This window comes from Sphaerodactylus townsendi, linkage group LG11 (assembly GCF_021028975.2).
Source record: "Sphaerodactylus townsendi isolate TG3544 linkage group LG11, MPM_Stown_v2.3, whole genome shotgun sequence".
Taxonomy (NCBI): Eukaryota; Metazoa; Chordata; class Lepidosauria; order Squamata; family Sphaerodactylidae; genus Sphaerodactylus; species Sphaerodactylus townsendi.
This window is the reverse complement of record NC_059435.1, coordinates 60,700,968-60,718,845: the sequence shown is the minus strand read 5'-3', so window position 1 is coordinate 60,718,845 and position 17,878 is coordinate 60,700,968. Positions and strand designations below refer to the sequence as shown.

At 42.0% G+C, this 17,878-nt stretch overlaps 1 protein-coding gene across 5 annotated transcripts in view; it reads right to left on the bottom strand.

Moving 5' to 3' along the window:
• Positions 1–17,878, bottom strand: part of LOC125440487 (putative leucine-rich repeat-containing protein DDB_G0290503) — a 119,517-nt gene that overhangs the window by 9,709 nt on the left and 91,930 nt on the right. For all 5 annotated transcript variants that reach the window (XM_048510319.1, XM_048510318.1, XM_048510321.1 and 2 more), the window contains 9 exons: positions 16,336–16,461; positions 14,189–14,290; positions 13,888–13,998; positions 11,137–11,268; positions 9,249–9,359; positions 7,551–7,652; positions 5,421–5,501; positions 3,320–3,421; positions 777–866 (listed from right to left, as the gene is read on the bottom strand). In XM_048510319.1, the coding sequence (XP_048366276.1) occupies positions 777–866; positions 3,320–3,421; positions 5,421–5,501; positions 7,551–7,652; positions 9,249–9,359; positions 11,137–11,268; positions 13,888–13,998; positions 14,189–14,290; positions 16,336–16,461 (957 nt within the window). The remainder of the gene's footprint in view (positions 1–776; positions 867–3,319; positions 3,422–5,420; positions 5,502–7,550; positions 7,653–9,248; positions 9,360–11,136; positions 11,269–13,887; positions 13,999–14,188; positions 14,291–16,335; positions 16,462–17,878) is intronic.

Genomic DNA, 17,878 nt, shown 5'->3' with positions numbered 1-17,878 from the left:
AGGCCTGGACTGCTGGCACTTCTCTGCAAACCTGGGATGGAAATTGACTAATGTTAACTCCACCTTTGGGGACACCACTCTTTTGGGTGGCGTAAGTCCATTGAGCCCTATGGAGTGCTTTCTGGCAGTGGGGAGGTTTTTTGACCCCGTGCCACTGGAAAGCCCTCTGGGGGCGGAAGAGTGATGCAGCAGTGGTGCCGTCTCCAGCCATCTGGAGCTCTAGACTGGGTTGCCAGTATCACAATAACATTAGAAATCCTAGTTCCTTAAGGGCACTACTTCGCCTCCAAGATCCTGGATGGATCAGCTCTGACTAGCAAAGTTTTACTCAGTTCTGGGTCAGAAGGAATTCAGGCTGCTATGGAAAAACTTTCCACCTTCAACAAGGACAGTTTTGCTCATGGTTCTTCTGCCAAGTGGGTTCACCTCTGTAAACTCCAGCAATATGTTCAGTTTTTATGCACGTCAAACAAAAGCATACAGTTGCTTAATAGGATATGACTTAATAGGATATGACTATGGGTAGTTATGAGGTCTTAGAAGAAGACAGAGGATCATTTTTTCCAATTTTCAATAGAGAACTTTTTCTGTTATTCTTCCCTCTGTTTATGAGCCTTCACACAGCCACCCCACTTCAGATTGCCATAGTTTTGTCTCCTCTAAGGCTCCTGTCCTGAACTCTCTCTTGCTGAACACTTCCTACTTCCTCGTTCACTGCCTAGATTAAGTCCACAAACCCATTCCAAATCCCCCTCTTGTACCAATCATATGCTTACTATCATGCTTGCGTGTAACTAATTCATGCGGCAGTCTTTTTTTCAACTGCTGGATAATGTGCCTTCTTAATTCTGATTCCATGGCTTTCTCTGCAAGATAAAGTTTTGGACACAGTAAAGAGACTGTTACATTTAAACACCATTTGAAACCTGTATGATGGTAATCAATTAAATACAAAACCTACACGGAGTTTAGAAATTTAACTGTGCAGTCCACGAGATTGGGCCGGGGGGGTGGGGGTCATGCAAGCAGTTCGAGGGAGTGTCAACACAAGTGCCCTATACGCCAGAACAAGAGGCAAAAATGCAAGCAGGAGAGTCACTAACACTAGCGGTGGGGCACCCTGCACCTCCATGGTGCCCAGACACAGAAGCTGCTGCTGCGCTGGCACTCCTCTGCTACAGAGGCCCACACCAGCACTGGTGGGGGTATTCCAGGGGTATTTCCAGGGTGAAGCTAACTTTAGTTGGCTTCCTGTGGCCTCCCGGCTCAGGAATGCCCCTTTGGTTGGCATAGACTTATGCCCACTAAAAGTGTGGTGCAGTCCATAGGGAGTTTCACGGTGGCCGGGGATTTCCGCTGTTTTTCATGCTTCCCATGCTGCCGGAAACTCTCTTGGAAGTGGTGCGGCTGTGCCATGGCATCACGATCCCTGGCAAAACTGCCCCTACCCCATGAATTGCACTATCCATCGAGCAAAGCATGTAATTTATTATTAAATATGATTACTACTTGTGTCACCGCATATCTGTGTTGTGCATGATTTTGTGAATTAGACGTTTTTCAAGAAATTTATCTCTTCTACAGTTGACTGATGTTGATACAGTTGACTGATATATTTAAAGTACTCATAGTCTGCTTTTTTCTTGACCATACTCAAAGAGGCTTGCATATCAAACTCTAACACAGTTCATGTTATGATATATAAAAAAGAAAGGTTCACAAAAGGGTCATCTTCTAGTCAGCAGAGGTTTGCCCAACACAGAGGCCAAAGACAGTCAGTCTAGGGGCAAGTGGCTACAGTTGACCTTTAACATGATTGGTGAGTTCAACTGTGACTCGAGTCTAGACCAATGACAGGCTGTTGCCGGGGTGGGGAAATGTATCCTTTTTGGATGTATAAGCAATGCATTGTGTATGCTGAGTTGAGTCTAAGTTGAGAGTGTAGTTCAGTGTGTGTTCACTGTGTTCTTGCTGAAGAGTTTGATATAGTCTTATAGTCTTCTATAGTATAGACTTGTGTAACCTTGCAACTGCTAAAGTAAAACCTTCCTATGGAAAGAACATCTTGTGTGGAGTATTTTTTTCCCCAAGAGTGGTAGAAGGCTGCAGTGAGTGCAAGAAGACTATAGACCTTCTCTTCTTACCAGAGTAGCTCCGCTTTAAACTCTGCTGATAATTCACACAACAAAACTACATGCAGAAAGACACTTCTAGTGCTTTTCTTTCCCATCAAACAACTAATCAACACTAGCAGTTTTGACAACACCAACTTAAGAGAAAAGAACTCTATTGTTTGATAATGTGTGAAGCAGTTCAGTAAGTTGTCCTGACTCGGTTAAATATGACAAGAACTATGTGTGCATATAATTCCCACAGCTTCATACAATGGAGATCTCACATTCAAACAGCAGCCCCTGTGACATCTGATTTGTGTTTCTGTACATGGCTCACCTCTTGCTGATCAGATTAAAAGACAAAAATTCCTTTGTGTAGTATTATGCACTGCTAACAAAAAGACAGGACATTTTGGAGGTCTCGAATAGGTTCATTGTAAGTGAGAAACAGCTTGATGGCATTTAACACACACAGCATGACGTAAGCAACTGGCAGAGCCACCAAAAGTACAATCCCAAACTTATCTACACCCTTCTAAGCCCATCAATTTTAATGGACTTGGAAGGGTAAAATTAGGATTAATAAAATTAGGATTGAATAGTCAATATCTAAAACATCCTCCTTTGATATGAAATTTTCAATTCACATGTCTCCATTACAAACCTAAACTAGTGACTATGCAACAATCATATCCTGAAGATGACCCCCTTCATTTTAGAGAGGGCAACTGATCAAGCACCTGTGGATGAAAACAAAACAGGCACACAGGAAACAAAGATAAACCAGGCATTGCCGTGTTTCTCATCATTCTACCTGGAGCTGTCCAAAGATTTATTGACTTGGGACAGGATTTCTGGTAGTATTCAATCTGGCTGGAGCGTCTTATTTTGGTCAGAAAAAATAGTCAGCTCATATACTTAAAATGCAAAAAAAATATGATTAATTTAAGGTAATATCATACCAAGCCTCACTTCCTTCGCATTTCAGAAGCATCAACCATCTTTTTCTTTTACAATTTCTAAAGAAACGCTATTAGCTAATAAGAAATTTTTTTTTCATGTACTGCACTGCAACCGAAGACATACAACAAATAATCTAACGTGCATTCTCATCCTATGCATATTTACCAAGAAGAAGCAAGACTCGCTGTGTGCAATAATGCTTACACCCAAGCAACTTTGCAGAGAATTGCAGCCTTACTTACTTTGTAGTTTGTGCTGCTCGGGCTGGAACGGCAAAGTTCCAGATCCTTGCTTGGGAATGCTGGGAATTATCATCTCATGCTGAAGTACGCTTTTTTTCATTACTTGATATTCCATTGATTAGTTGAGAGAAATCATACATATAAAGTTAACTTGATGAAAATACCAAATAACGTTCCTGCAAAGAACTAGCAGCATTCCTCATCCATGAGTAGTGCTTTTCTCGAATGGCTAACAGGGCCCTTATCTGTGAGTTGGTTTGTGTGCGTGCATACACACACACATACCACATTCCATTCTCTCTAAAACATTTTAAAGACAAAATAAAAGATAATGACAAAAGATAATGACAAAATAAAGATAAAAATACTAAAAAGGGAAAATCGGAAACAACCAACATGTAAAGTAAAGCAGCAACAAATTCATGTATTGATTTACTTCATTTATAGTCCACCTTTGTTAGATAGTTTCCTGGAACTTACAAACATTAAAAGACCATAATAAATACAATTTAAATCCATCGAACATCAAACAACAAAAATCACAACTCTATCCCCATCATAAAAATGCCCACCTGCAAACTTTCATCTTGTATACTGTATTAAATTACAAAGAGTCAGAAGGAATTCTGACTGCAATGGAAAGCTACATTACAAACTGTTACCTAATCATATAAATATTTGTTGGGATATTTTGCAAGTGTCAGTCAGAACTCAATCAAGAAAGGGTTAACTATGTGTACGTTAACTAGTTAGTGAGGTCACTGTTTTATGGCCTGTTTATTGATTAGCTATTGGTCAGCTAGTTAGACATTGCTTACTTGCTAGTGGTCACGTAGTCAGTGGTTATAAAGTTAACTCTGTTTTCTTTGTTTGAGCACAAGATGCCATCACAATGTGACCACATGAGGTAGCAGTATGTAACCAAGTGTTGTAACATAGGAAAGCATAGTATTTCTTGTTTTTTCTCCATGTAACCCTCCCAATTAGTTAGTAAACTCATTTATATAAAAAGCAATTGTGAATCAGTCTCTTCTGTTCTTCTCTGCTAATATACATTAAATTGCCAACAATATCTGATCACTGCCAGTATAAAAAGAGGTTTACTTATTACTTTTCACGTATGCATCTCTCCTTTGTAATAAGAACAAATTCTAATGATGACTCCTAATCAAACCCATATCAAGCAAAATGAGCACACATGAAATATTTATACTAACATGAATGGATTGAATGCTAAAGCTTGAATTGAACTGAATGCTGAAACTTGAATTGGAACAAGAGACTCGCAATACAGTCCTAGACAGTTATCTGTCTAAACCCATTAAGTCAATGGGCTTGGAAGGGTGTAATGTTGCTTAAGACTGTACAGTTAGTGGTACAGTATCACTATTCAACTATAAATAAGACTTTGTGATGGAATAGTACTGTAAAACTAGCAAAGTCACATATGACTGTGAAAAGCATCTTTGCCTTTTGATCTCCTGGAGGGAGGACAGGAACTATGCAGAGGTGCTACCGTAGGATGAAACTTCAAAGGCCTAAGTTACCTCGTGGCCTGAACAGAGTTTTCCTGAGAAGGGGAAAACAAAGGGTTTTGAATTCCATCTTGAGACGTGGTCAGAGAAGGATCTCTGGGCCATGGGTTCCCGGAATGGGGACAAAGAACCAAAAGGGATGTAACCACCTAAGCAATCCCTTAACCGCAATCATGTTTTATTTCTTTGATTTCTGCTTTTCAATAAAAATCGTTGAGACCTCAGCTGGCTGGAGTTATTGGAGAAAAGAACCCAGGTTTTACTGAAACAAGCGTGGCTCTCCCAGGCTTGCTTTCATGATAGACTTCATTTACTGTGATGAAGATGCAAGTGTGATTACAAACACCACCTCTCATTTGTACTTCATAAATGTCTGGTAACACTCCAGAGCCTATTTTAAATGCCTAATAAAGGTGGTTGTTGTTGTTGCTGTTGAACACCACCTCTCTTTTCCTCTTGATATGATCATCCTGTTTGCCACTCCCTCTTGGAATGCGTCCTACTAAACCTAAGGGGTCTGCCTGGGGTTCAAATGACATAAAAATAACTAAACTTCCAGCACTTACCAGGTGCTTTGCTGATCAGAAGTGGAAATGGTGACTTTGTTTTCTTCAGTTGCTCAGATAATGTTTCAGGTGCAGGTTTCTCTGATGAGAAAGATTATTATTGTGTTATAAAGATCACTCAAATATGATACAGAACCCTCGTGCAGTTTCATACAAACACACCACTGAACATCTTTTATACAAATTCACTCTCTTGAGGGTAATTAAAATACTTGCTGAGAGCACAGTATTACAACAGCAGAAGCCACCGAGGCCTGAAAATACAATGGCAACAATTCTCTTTACTACTATTTAATGCTTAACTATTTTAGTCACAGGGTGCTCACCCCATGTGATTTTGTGTCCAGGGTCAGGGACCCTATGCCCACAGGCGTCCAGTGTCGCCAACTTGGGAGGATAGCATGAACTCCCACCCCTACACAGCCTGAGCCTTTAGTGGGGGAGATGGAGAAAAGACTGGCAAGCAGTAGAATCAGAGATGCAGCATCTTGAGCCCTGAGCCAGCCACACCCAACACCTAGCATGACAAGTGGGCAAGGCACTGCTAGGATGCTGTACCTGCAGAGGCATGGGGGGCGGGGGGGAATGGCGCCTGGACAAAATGATGCCTGGGCCCTGCCCCCAGCGCTCCCCCTGCAAATAGCAGCCAGCTGAAAAAGAGCAGTCAGATGCTTTTTGCAGCCGGCTGAAAAGCTTCTGCCGGGCCTGGCGGGGTGAGAGGTGGGGGGGCATCCCCCTGTTGCACCCACCCTCACGGCACCCTGCCCATTAACCTCAGTTCAGCCAGCTGCTCTTTTCAGCCATCTGAAAAGCTTCTGCCAGGCCTGGGGGGAAAGGGAGGAGTGTGGGGATGTTTTCCCGCCCCCCATGTGACTCACCAGGGGGCACCCAGGGCATTTGTCCCCAGGTGTTCCCATTATAGCTATACCACTGTGTACCTGCCAGATCTCCTGATCTTGTCACTTACCACTACCTTGGTCTTCAGGGACTTGCAGCAGTCAGGTATGCTATCGCTAGAGATCCAAAGGTTAGGAACAGGCCCAAAGAGAGGGCCCCACCAAAAGACCAGGACAGTTCACTCTCAGTTCACCCACATGAAGCCCCACCTTCTTCCTGAGAGCACTGAAGGAATCCGGGGATGGCTCACCCCCAGCCTTCAGAGCTAAAGAACAGGTGGCCAAAGGCCTTAATGACAGCACAGGGGACAGCAACCATTGCAGAATACCCAGGACCTTTGAAGGGTGCATATTAAAAAGCCCGTGAAGAAAATGGCAAGACACCTTGTGGGAAAAACCCCACTCAATTGGTAAGCAGAAATAGCTATAAAATTAATCTTCACTTCCCCCTTTTTAAAAAGACTTGTCAAAATCTCCAACTGAGGAGCAAAAAAAAATAAATACCTCAAGTCAGACATTTAAGGCAAAGGAGACTCACCATCAGAATCAAGGAGCTACAAGAAACAAACCAGCTCTGAGGCCTGTTCCCCACAGGCCAATAACAGGGGCGTAAGGACTGTAAAAACACTCTTTGGGGGACGAACTTTGCACAGCTATCGCTGCTGAAGCGAAGCTGCACCGTCCTATTTTCCCCAAACCGGCGTATTTCAGAATAGCTAAACTGGCATGTTTGGTTTTTTCAAAAACGCCATTCTGCAGCCTCTGCCAAGCAAACAGCTGGGCAGGAGGCACTTCTGCTCCAGCCGTGCTTCCAGATTTTTTTCCAATTCCCGGCTCACTTTTGCATAGCCACGCAGGCGCACAAGGTCGTATCGGGGTATCGCGGGATGTTAGAGTGGCTGTGGAGGTTCATGTGTGCATTCATGTGTAGCTACACAGCAATGGGCGACCAATAGAAAAAAATACACCACACCTCTGTGCAAAGGCCCGTGGCCCAGTCGATTCGCATGCTGTCCATGGGACGCCCGGCCATGCAAACGCCCTGAGGCAGCAGTGTTTTCGTTTACATTGACTGCAGTCCACTTTTATTGGCCTGTGCAGAACAAGCCTGAGAGTAGCGAAAAAGGAATTGAGGGAAGGGTGGCACCATTTCCTTGGCGGACATGATGGTTTAGGCAGGAAAATGTGTGTTCAAAAGGCCAATAGATGAACTGCTTCTTTAGTCTGTACTCACCCTTGACTTGTTCTGCTTCCTGAGCTTCATAGAAAGCTTGTAGCTCTTTCATATTTGCTTCTAGTTTTGCAACCAAAGCCCTTCGTTTTTCTAGTTGCTCATCTGTAAATTAAAGTAATTGAAGCAATGAAACCCCATAAATTAGGGGTCCTTAGTTATTTTCAATGTTTCAGTTATTTTAGATCACATGAATAACCCTCCCCCCGCCAAAAAAAAACCCTCCCAGAGTTTTTCTTCATCCAAACTATCTAAGCAGAGAGCCACAACAAACAAAAAACTGGAAGTCTTGGTGATAGACTAGATGACCCTTGAGGTTGCATCTAGCTTTATGTGTTAGGTCTCAGAACCTTAAGCCAATAAACGGACTCTGAAGTATTGATCAGTAGCATTTATTGAATAGGCATTGAAGCACCACACTTGACAAAACCAGTTCTGATGAAGTTGGCAAACACAGTCCCCTTTATCCCCTGTAAAGAGCCCCCCTCCCGTTTTCCCAAGAGTTTGTGAAAAACAGTCTTTGGAGCTAAGGTGCCCCAAGGTCATCGGCAGATAGCAAGAGAAAGTCACCTGGCTTCCTGCCCTACCAGATAACGGATGTAACATAGCTCCCATGGGACAGGAGTACCAGGGGAAGCCTAGCTGTCTACAAAGTGCGTGAAGCCATAAGTAAAGCTCAAGGAAAGAATGCATAGATGACAGTGGATGCATATAGCAGGCTGGTTACATATATCTTTCTAGTAGCAGCAATTTGTTACTTTAAGTAGTTGCACGATTCCGGGAATGCATCTCAATCACGTAGATAGCATCCCCCTGACATTACGTTCCTATCATTTTTATGTGAATTAGTATAGATGGGCAAGGAGTGAAAAAGCATGTGTTGTGGTTTTCTGGTCTGTGTAGCTATGATCTGATAGTTTTTGCTCTAACATTTCACCTGCATCTGTGGCTGACATCTTCAGAGGCATGTCACAGTAAGATGTGTTTCTCTATGTGGCACCCCCCTTAAAAAACCTCTGACCACTGATACCTCACTATGGCTCCTCAGTCTAAGTACTTTTTTCTCAGCTGAAGGCACTTGGGAGCCCAGTTCAAACATGGCACTGGCAAGGTGTTTTCATGTGATTTTGCACTGGTCCTGTGCCTCATTTAAATTGTGCTGTAGCCTCTAAACATCTTTAAAGATCAGTAGCCCATGTGGAAATTGTCTTGCTACTTTACGTGGGTTCCAGCAAAGAAACAAAGGCCCCTTCCGCACACGCAAAATAATGCGTTTTCAAACCACTTTCACAATTGTTTGCAAGTGGATTTTGCTATTCCGCACAGCTTCAAAGAGCACTGAAAGCAGTTTGAAAGTGCATTATTCTGCATGTGCGGAATGAACCAAAGAGAAGCTCTTTGCCTCACCAGTACCACAATTACATGTGGCCTTAGAAGCAGCATCTGGAGGGACAGTGTATGCGAAGGTGAGGCTGGGAATGGCGAACAGCACTTCTAATGCCTTCTTCCTATGTGATTGGAGCAGATATGTGATCTGCCACCACCATCCTCTTTACTTTGGCAGTGAGATAAAACGCTTCATTCTTGTTCAGTCTTTAAAAACAGAAATGCTATCTTGCAATCTGTCAGGGAAAACAGCAAGTAATCCCCTCTTCTACCATTTCTGACTCCATGAAAGTTTATTCCTGGGGTCATACATACCATCAGGGCCATATTTGACAGTTGCATCAATGTCAGATACTTTTAAAGGAATTGACACAAGACACTCAGCCAAATAAGCATCTTCTTCTTTTGGCTTATACAGTTCTTTGTCTAAGAAAAAGAAATTGAAGTAATTGAATATAAAAAAACATTGAAGCATTTTATTATTCCTATAAATGAATAGCAAAAATTATACTGGATAAATAAGCAATTCATATTATCATGAAATCGAAACCAAACTATAAAGAATACATAACAGATTAGCAAGCAAACACAAAAATAAAATAATGCCTTCCTAGAAGCTGTTATCCCAAATGCCAAAAACCATCTGAGCACTCTGTTCTGTGCCATTATAGAAAATTGTAGATGTCCCCAGCTGTGAATTCTTAAATCTATGGACTGGGGCCATACAGACAGAACAGATACTTTTATGAACTTGGGGGAATCACCAGGTGTGCAGAAAAAATCCTATAAGTTATAAACATGGAAGGGAGTTTAATCTCCCTAAATAGAGTATTATCTGTGCTTGTGCAGACAATGCACTTCTATTGGCCTGTTAACAAAGACATAGAAAGTGCTGCAGGCAGGCAGGAAAAGGCTTGGAAGGGCACACATTGGACCCTCCGCCATCCATTCACCTTCTGCAGGTGCTCCCCGGATCCTGTCTAACATGGTCAATCACGAGACTCTATATTCAGATGCTGTCTTTATTATGAAACAGCATCAGGGAAAAGCATATAGATTTTATTATGAGCAGCATCAGGGAAAAGAATATAAACTTCTATTCTTCTAAAGTTTACAGTCCCCATAACTGAACAGAGCAACAACTACTAAGGAGCTGATAAAGCATTGACAGAATAAAATGAAACCATAGCAACAACAGTTAGATAAGAGGAAGGGGGTAAAAGAGAAAGGATCCCATGTCCAGGCCAGGAGACATGGCAGGATCAAACCAGAACTGGGCAGATCATGACACACAAGGAGTACAACCCCTACTGGCCCAGAGAAGAAACTGCAGCATGTAAATCTAGGTACCGGTATCATCAGCATACTGATGACACCCAGCTCCAAAGCAATGGACAGTCTTAAGTAGCTTCATATAAATGTTCAATGGCACAGGAAAAGGCACCAAACCCTGTAGTCCTGCCCAAGGCAGACCCCACTCAGCGGATACTTCATCTATTGAAACCACGTTAGATGTATCGCTCATAGTTGCTTCAACAGCAATCAACTGTATTAAAGGTGGGAGATAAAGCAAGTAAAACTAGCAGAGATGCATGTCCCTTATTCATTTGTAAACTGAACCAATCCCTATTTGGACTGAACACTGTATGAGCAACTATTGCCATAGTGATTGTTCCAAAGAGATTGAAAGCTCTTGTAGCAGATCTTTTGTACATAGTAAAATCGCTGAGAAGTTTATGTGGTCCAGTGTGGTGAGTGGATCCATGAAGATAGCCTGGTACATTCAACTTGTTTTGACCCTATTTGTCTTGTAGAAAACTATATACACTGATGAAGGCTATCATAGCAGGACAGATCAGGCAGCCTGTTTGCTGAACAGTTTGAACAGAATAAGGAATTATGAGATTGCACTACAAGTGTTTTTAAGGATTTCAATGACAAAAACTGAACAAAGAAAGCCTCTCATCTCTATAGTGCTTCCACAAGTCAGCTTAGTAGCTTTTATCACATGGATTTTTTTTGTCTAACCTTAACTCTTGTACATAAACAGACCAACAGATTTTATTCAGAAGATCAAGTAAGCTTGTTTTAGACAGGGAGGCTTGTTTTAGACAGGGATAGTCACCCATGAGTGCGGAACTATTTGGAAAACTCTTTTTAAAAACCCCACAAAACCTTCAGCCAAATAAAATACTGTTCTTACCACTGGTATCTCGTAGAATCCCGCTTTTTTGTTGAAGATCTTTAAGACTTCTCTGATGCAAATCTTTGAAACTTTTTTGTAGATAAGGAGATACCCATTTTTCTTTCCCCAGAAGTTTTCTTGTGGCTTTTTCTTCAAAAACAAAAACAAAGTACTTTGAAAGGTCACATCTGCTTGAGGAGTTCTCATAGCAAACCTAACTCTTTCCAGGAACATAAGGCATTGTTAAAATACATTTCATATAATAAGGAAGCAGGTGCTATACCTTATGGAAAGCTATCATCTGGAGGCACTTAGGTTAGAACAGTGATGGCGAACCTTTTTGAGACCGAGTGCCCAAATTACAACCCAACCCCCACTTATTTATCGCAAAGTCCCAGCCCAGCAATTTAACCTGAGGTTTTAGTTTAGAAAAAGCCGATTGGCTCCCTCTTCCTTTGCCCCACCCGCTTGAGCAGGGGCCATCCTGCTCTAGCCTCCAGCAAGTCCCACGCACACCGCTCTGTGCCTCTCTAGCATCTCTGCCTCCTCTGTGCCCCCACCTCGGGCAGCAGCCACCCGGAGCACAGGCACCAGGCCCGCCAGCCGAGTCCTCCCTGCTCACCGCGGTGCGTGCACGTTGTGCTCAGTGGCCCAGGTGGGGGGGGGTGATTTTCCGCCCCCCACATGATGAACTCTGTGTGTGCGTGCCCACAGAGAGGGCTCCGAGTGCCACCTCTGGCACCCGTGCCATAGGTTCGCCATCACTGGGTTAGAAGAATACAAATAGACTAGAGAGCACAGGAAGGATATCTTTAGGGATAGACACAGTGTCTTTGTGTGTGGCAACTATGAATTAGTAAACAGTCATGATGAACTGGTTCTGGTGGGTTTTCCGGGCTGTGTGGCCGTGGTCTGGTGGATCTTGTTACTAACGTTTTGCCTGCATCTGTGGCTGGCATCTTCAGAGGTGTATCACAGAGGGAAGTCTGTTACACACTGTGACTTCTCTCTGTGATACACCTCTGAAGATGCCAGCCACAGATGCAGGTGAAATGTTAGGAACAAGATCCACCAGACCACAGCCACACAGCCTGGAAAACCCACCAGAACTGGGTTGAATCCAGCCATGAAAGCCTTCGACAATACAGTCATGAAGAATGTGGAAAGGATTCTTCAGGCGAGAACGAGTGAGCACAAGGGGAATGGGACACGGGAGGGAAGTTGATGCTTCCCAGGCATTCCTAGATCATAATTTCTATAAGAGAAGAAGAAGAAGAGTTTGGATTTATACCTCACCTTTTTCTCCTGTAAGGAGACTTAAGGAGGCTTACAAACTCCTTTCCCTCCCTGCCCCCACAACAGAAGCCTTGTGAGGTGGGTGGGGTCAAGAGAGGTGACTGTGACTAGCTCAAGGTCACCCAGCAGGAATGTAGGAGTACAGAAACACATCTGGTTCACCAGATAAGACTCAGCCACTCAGGTGGAGGAGTGGGGAATCAAACCCGGTTCTCCAGATTAGAATCCACCTGCTCTTAACCACTATGCCACGCTGGCTCATGCAGTTGATCTTCCCTATGAGCGGGAGGCTAGTGTAGGATTTAAAAGGTACAGAAGTAAAGAAAATTGATCAAACACATTGAAACCATTAGTTGTGCTAGATTGGTCTTCCACAGTCATCACTCAAACGGGCACGGGGCCAAAGCTTCAGAGTTGGCAGTGCATAAATAAATAATGATGTAATTGAACACGAAATTGTTACTAAACCAATTAAATCTAAAGGAAGCTGAACCTCAGTTAAAATACAGCAATTGTTCTTTTATTTTACAATATGTTTTGAGATCATACATCTCTGCAAGCCACTCAGTAATTTCTGCACACGGGGTGACTCCGGGTTAGAGCTTCCCGCCACTGCTCGTGACGTAGAGCCATCCGGCCAATTAGGCCACAGCAGGGTGTGTGCGATGTGCGTGCAGCCTGTTTATTTTTTATTTTTAACGCTAGAAATCCACGTCCGCATGTTGTTTTGAGTGCCCATGGGCATAGACACATATTGTGTGTGCTCAAATAGATGTGGATTTCTCAGCAAAGTGTGGAGACGTTGATTCGTCCTTTCGAAAATTAAAAAAAATTCCCGCCCCAGCACAACCCAGCAGCCAATCAGGACACCCCCTGAGCAGATCGTGGGGAGTCCTGCCTGGCTGCTGAGCTGCTGCCGCGTTCATTGGACAAGGGGGCAGAAGCTGCGGTGAGGACCATGAACCCATGCTCAAAAGGTCCCGCAGCAAACCAAATTGGTACGTATTGACCTCCATTTTAGAAGTGGGGAAACGACCACTATTTCCCTGACCCTAAATGATACCACAAGGTGTTAGTTGCTTCACTGGGGGATTCATGTGCGGCCCTGAAGGGGCAAATAATGGCCCCCAGGAAAATACTGCAGGGGAGGGAGGCAGAAGCTCTTCCTTGTTCCATGCCTCTGTCCTGTCCAGAACCGGCCCCCTGTAGCACTTCCCAATTGAGTTCCCTTGGAGAACACACAGCTTTCATATGACTGCAAGTCCCTTCAGCAACCATGTGGCCGACACACTATGTACCTTAGCCCTTGGTTATACCGGTAGTAAATTAAAGGCAAAACAGCAAAAAGAAAGGCATGCCAAAAGAAGAAGAATTTGATTGACAAAAATCCTTGGTAGAAATTACATTCATTTTATCATATGGAAATCCCAATCACATTATTATGAGCATGTAATTACTACTATTTACATTTACCGTCAAGTCCATAAAGTGCTAATTCCTCTTTTGAAAATGACAGTGGTCCTCGCAAAGATACATCCCATCTATCGAATCCTCTTTTTGCTTTCAGTTCACTCAATTGTCTCTCTAAAAAAAAACACCACCACAATATTTTAATACATTCTATGGATAAAAGTTTTTAAAGTTTTTTTTAATGACTAGTGGGTTGATGGTTGTCCACGTGCTTTCACAGATTTAACTGCCTAATCAGCTTCTGCACTGTTGATCAATTTGGACTACAAATCTCAGCATACACAATGTATCATACTATACTCACTTATACCATCCACCCAAACACTTGAAAGAACCATCATCTGTTGTACTTCATTCAGTTTTGATTCTAGTCTTTTAATCTCAAATAGATCGTTTATATTTATCCCTAGAAATGAAAAAAAAAATAGTTATAATCACCAACAAAAAGTACTGCAGAAAATTTTCCTCTACAATTATAATCAAATAAAATAAATAAGAATACCACCCCCCAAATCCTGAATGCCAGTTGATACAGTTTGCGGTGACCCTTCCAACAGCGGCCACTAAATGCAACGTCTACTCTTTTTTTCTTTATAAATAAATATATAATATGTGCAAACTAACATTTGTTCCCTTAATTCTTCCCCTTATGGTAGCTGCCACCAGTAATATAACATTTTAAAAACCCCATGTATTTCCTTCTGTAGTGTGTATGAACTTATAGTAGATGGCTTACGTAGTCCTAAGGAAAATAGGAGGGATACCAATGTTTCTTCAAACAAGTAAGATTTTATTTATTAACTGATAGGTAACTTCAAGGTTTCAAGCTATATATTTACAAAATAAAATAAAACTGAGGCAACAAACGTTTTGAGGATTTCACTCAACTTAAATTCATTGTGACATTTTCTAACAACTTCTCTCTCTCATAGTTCTCTCAGACTCTCTGTCTTTATTTTGTCTAACAGTTTATAGATGCTCTGACTTTCTCTGTACACCTCTGACTTTCCTGACTAACTCTCGCACAAAGCTTTGACACTCTATGACTTCTCCCTAGCATTGGCTCACACAGAGCTTGGGCACACTTTGACTTGCTCACTCAAAGTTTTACTCATTCAGTCTTTTCACTCAGAAGCCCTAGCACATTCTGTCCTGCTCACACAGAGCTTTAACTCTCTCTGACTAGAGTTTTGACACTTCCGGTCGTTTCACTGTGAAATCCTGACACCTTCTGCTCTTTCTCTGACTCTCTGATACCTTCTGCCAGTCCAGCACAGCCCTCGCACATGCACACTCTAGAATCAACCAATCATATCACAATCTCATCCCCCTCTCACCCCCCTTTCTCTCTTCAATTCAGCTCTAAATTTAAAGTCCCACACAAACATTAAAATCATTACACAGCTACACAGAAAAAAGCAAAGGACATAATCCATTAATCACTGCTCTAATTTCTGCTAGTCTTGCATTAGATACCACTTGGCACACTGCACTGAAAACATGAAGGAAAACCTATTTTTCAAACTGCAATCATAAAGAAGAACAGAATCTGACCTTGTACAATTTTCTTACAGGATTATTCCTCACCATTAATCTATATAAATTATTTAGCTCTGTACCAACCCTCTGAAAATCCTGTTTCCTTTCTTGTTTAGTCCAAACTTCTTGTTTATAAACTTATTGTTTAGTCCCCAAATGATCACTTAGCAGAATTTAAGCTGTGTGGACTCTGCTGAAAGGATTATTAGCGCAGTTCTATCTAAGAACATTTATATCAGCGGTATTAGATTAGAATAACTCTGCAAAGGACTGCACTGTAATCTTCTGGTTCACTCATTCCAGTTTCAGAATTATTCCCATGTGTGAGAGCCTATAGTGTTCAGTGCAGGAAATGCAGATTCAAAATACCACGCACGGAAACTAGAAGTTACACATGTAACATTATGCCATAGACCTTTATAAAATAGAAAAATTGTTTCCAAAGAGGTGACTACAAAAAGAATAGCAGTAAGGGGAAAGGGGGTGCTCAACCCTTCTTTACACTGACATTTCCCCAATCAAAATCAGCTATTCCATTTCCAAGGTCCCATAAAAGTGGGCCTGTGAGGGCAGCTATGCATCTGAAACCCTACAGCAGAAAAGGCCCTGAGTGGACAAAGGCAAAATAATTAAGGACCTCCCTCCCTAACTCCCTAACACTTCAGATGCTGCTTGTCCTCTTTAAAAAGGGTGTTCAGATCATGTAACACACATTTGCATGTGAAACCTGATTTAGTCCGTGGACGTTATACTATGCGAATCTGAGCATCGCTAACATTCAACACTACTCCATAAGGCTACTGTAAGATTAAAATTCCACTACGAGGAAAGGCATACATAAATGTAATACACATATGAAAATACGGTTATGTAACATTAAAATATTTCCCTGGGGTTTTAGTCTTCACTCACCACTAGGACTTGTTATTGAACTTTCACTTGAACCAATACTTTGTGCTTCTGCCATATCTTGAAGAAGCGCCTCCAGATTGGTAGCCAAATTCCTACTCTTCTCAGATAGCGCTTGTTTTCTCTCCTCTGTATAAAAAGACCAGTAGCTCCGCATTACTAATTCACAATCAGAACTGTTGTCCATAAAAAAACACCACAGGACTGTATAATCAGACGAGCCAGAAAAGCTAGTACATAAAAGGAGTCTTTTTTTAAAAAATCATAGAAATAGCATGGCCAAATATTTTGGAGGCACTTGTGCTATTCCAGTCACATCAGCACAAATTCATTGAGTCCACTAGAAAAAGTAGGCAGTATCAAAAGCAGCCATGTAGCAGACTATCCCAAGTTTTGGCATAACAGAAGTAATAAACAGCTGTTGTAAGCTCATATAGGTTATTTTAATTCTTTATTTGTATAAACCTTTGAAAAGTACAAAATAAAAAAACTTGGTATTACAAAGTTATGTTCTTCTTTAAAGCAGAAATGAGTCAACTTCTGTCTTGTGCTAGTCCTCTATTAACCAACAGTTCTTTTAAAAGAAAACAACAAGAGTCCAGGGGCATCTTGAAGACTAACAAAATCTCTGGCAGGGTATAAGATACATATCTTATATATGCGTGTGTGTGGCAGTCATTCACAAAGTTAGTCAAAGCACTGACATGTCACATCTCCTTTTACAAACAGTGGTCAGGTGATTAATCATCAACATATTCTGTATCCCTGTATTCTATGCTTCTACAAATGCTTTAATATCTATTCCATTTTTCCATTAAGCCATCTTCCATCATCTAATACACTGCCAAAAAACTTGTAGGGTTTTTTTTGCAGACTTTCAGAAACCATGTAACAGTGCTACCTGAGCTGTGTGCATTGCTACATCACCTCTTATCTCTTTAGTATGTTTCTAAGCATTCCTCCATATTCAGTACCATCACATATATTAAAGACAGCATCCCCAGTTTTATATTTCCATAATTTCCAAAAGGATTGAAGTTTTCCTTGACTGCAAAACCATCCATAAACATAACTACTATTCTACAATGAGTATGCAGATCCTGCCCCCTCTAATATATATCACCTATCCATTATAGAACATTGATAAGAGGCCCCCGGATACTTTCAGTTTGGCTAAAAATTAACTTTTTAGCCAGCATTTTTAAAATCTTTGCACAAATTATCTAAAAAAAAACTAGAGCTGGGTAAGATTAGCATTCTTGCATGATATTCTTTTGTGGGGATGGGAATGGCCCATCTTTCCACTGGTTTGACTCAGGAAACTGACAGCTGTCCAGTGCCAAAAGGAGTAGACAAACCCCTTTGAGGGCATTCATGTCTGCTCATTTCCTCCAGGCTCTTGCAATGGGAGAGGTTCACAAGACGTTGAAAGTCGCTCTAGCTATGTTCGTAGTCCCTCTCTGCCTTCAGTTCTAACCAGGAAAACTACCAATCAGCTCTTGAGGTGGCACTGACCCTTTAAAGAGGCATGGCTCTGAGATCTCCT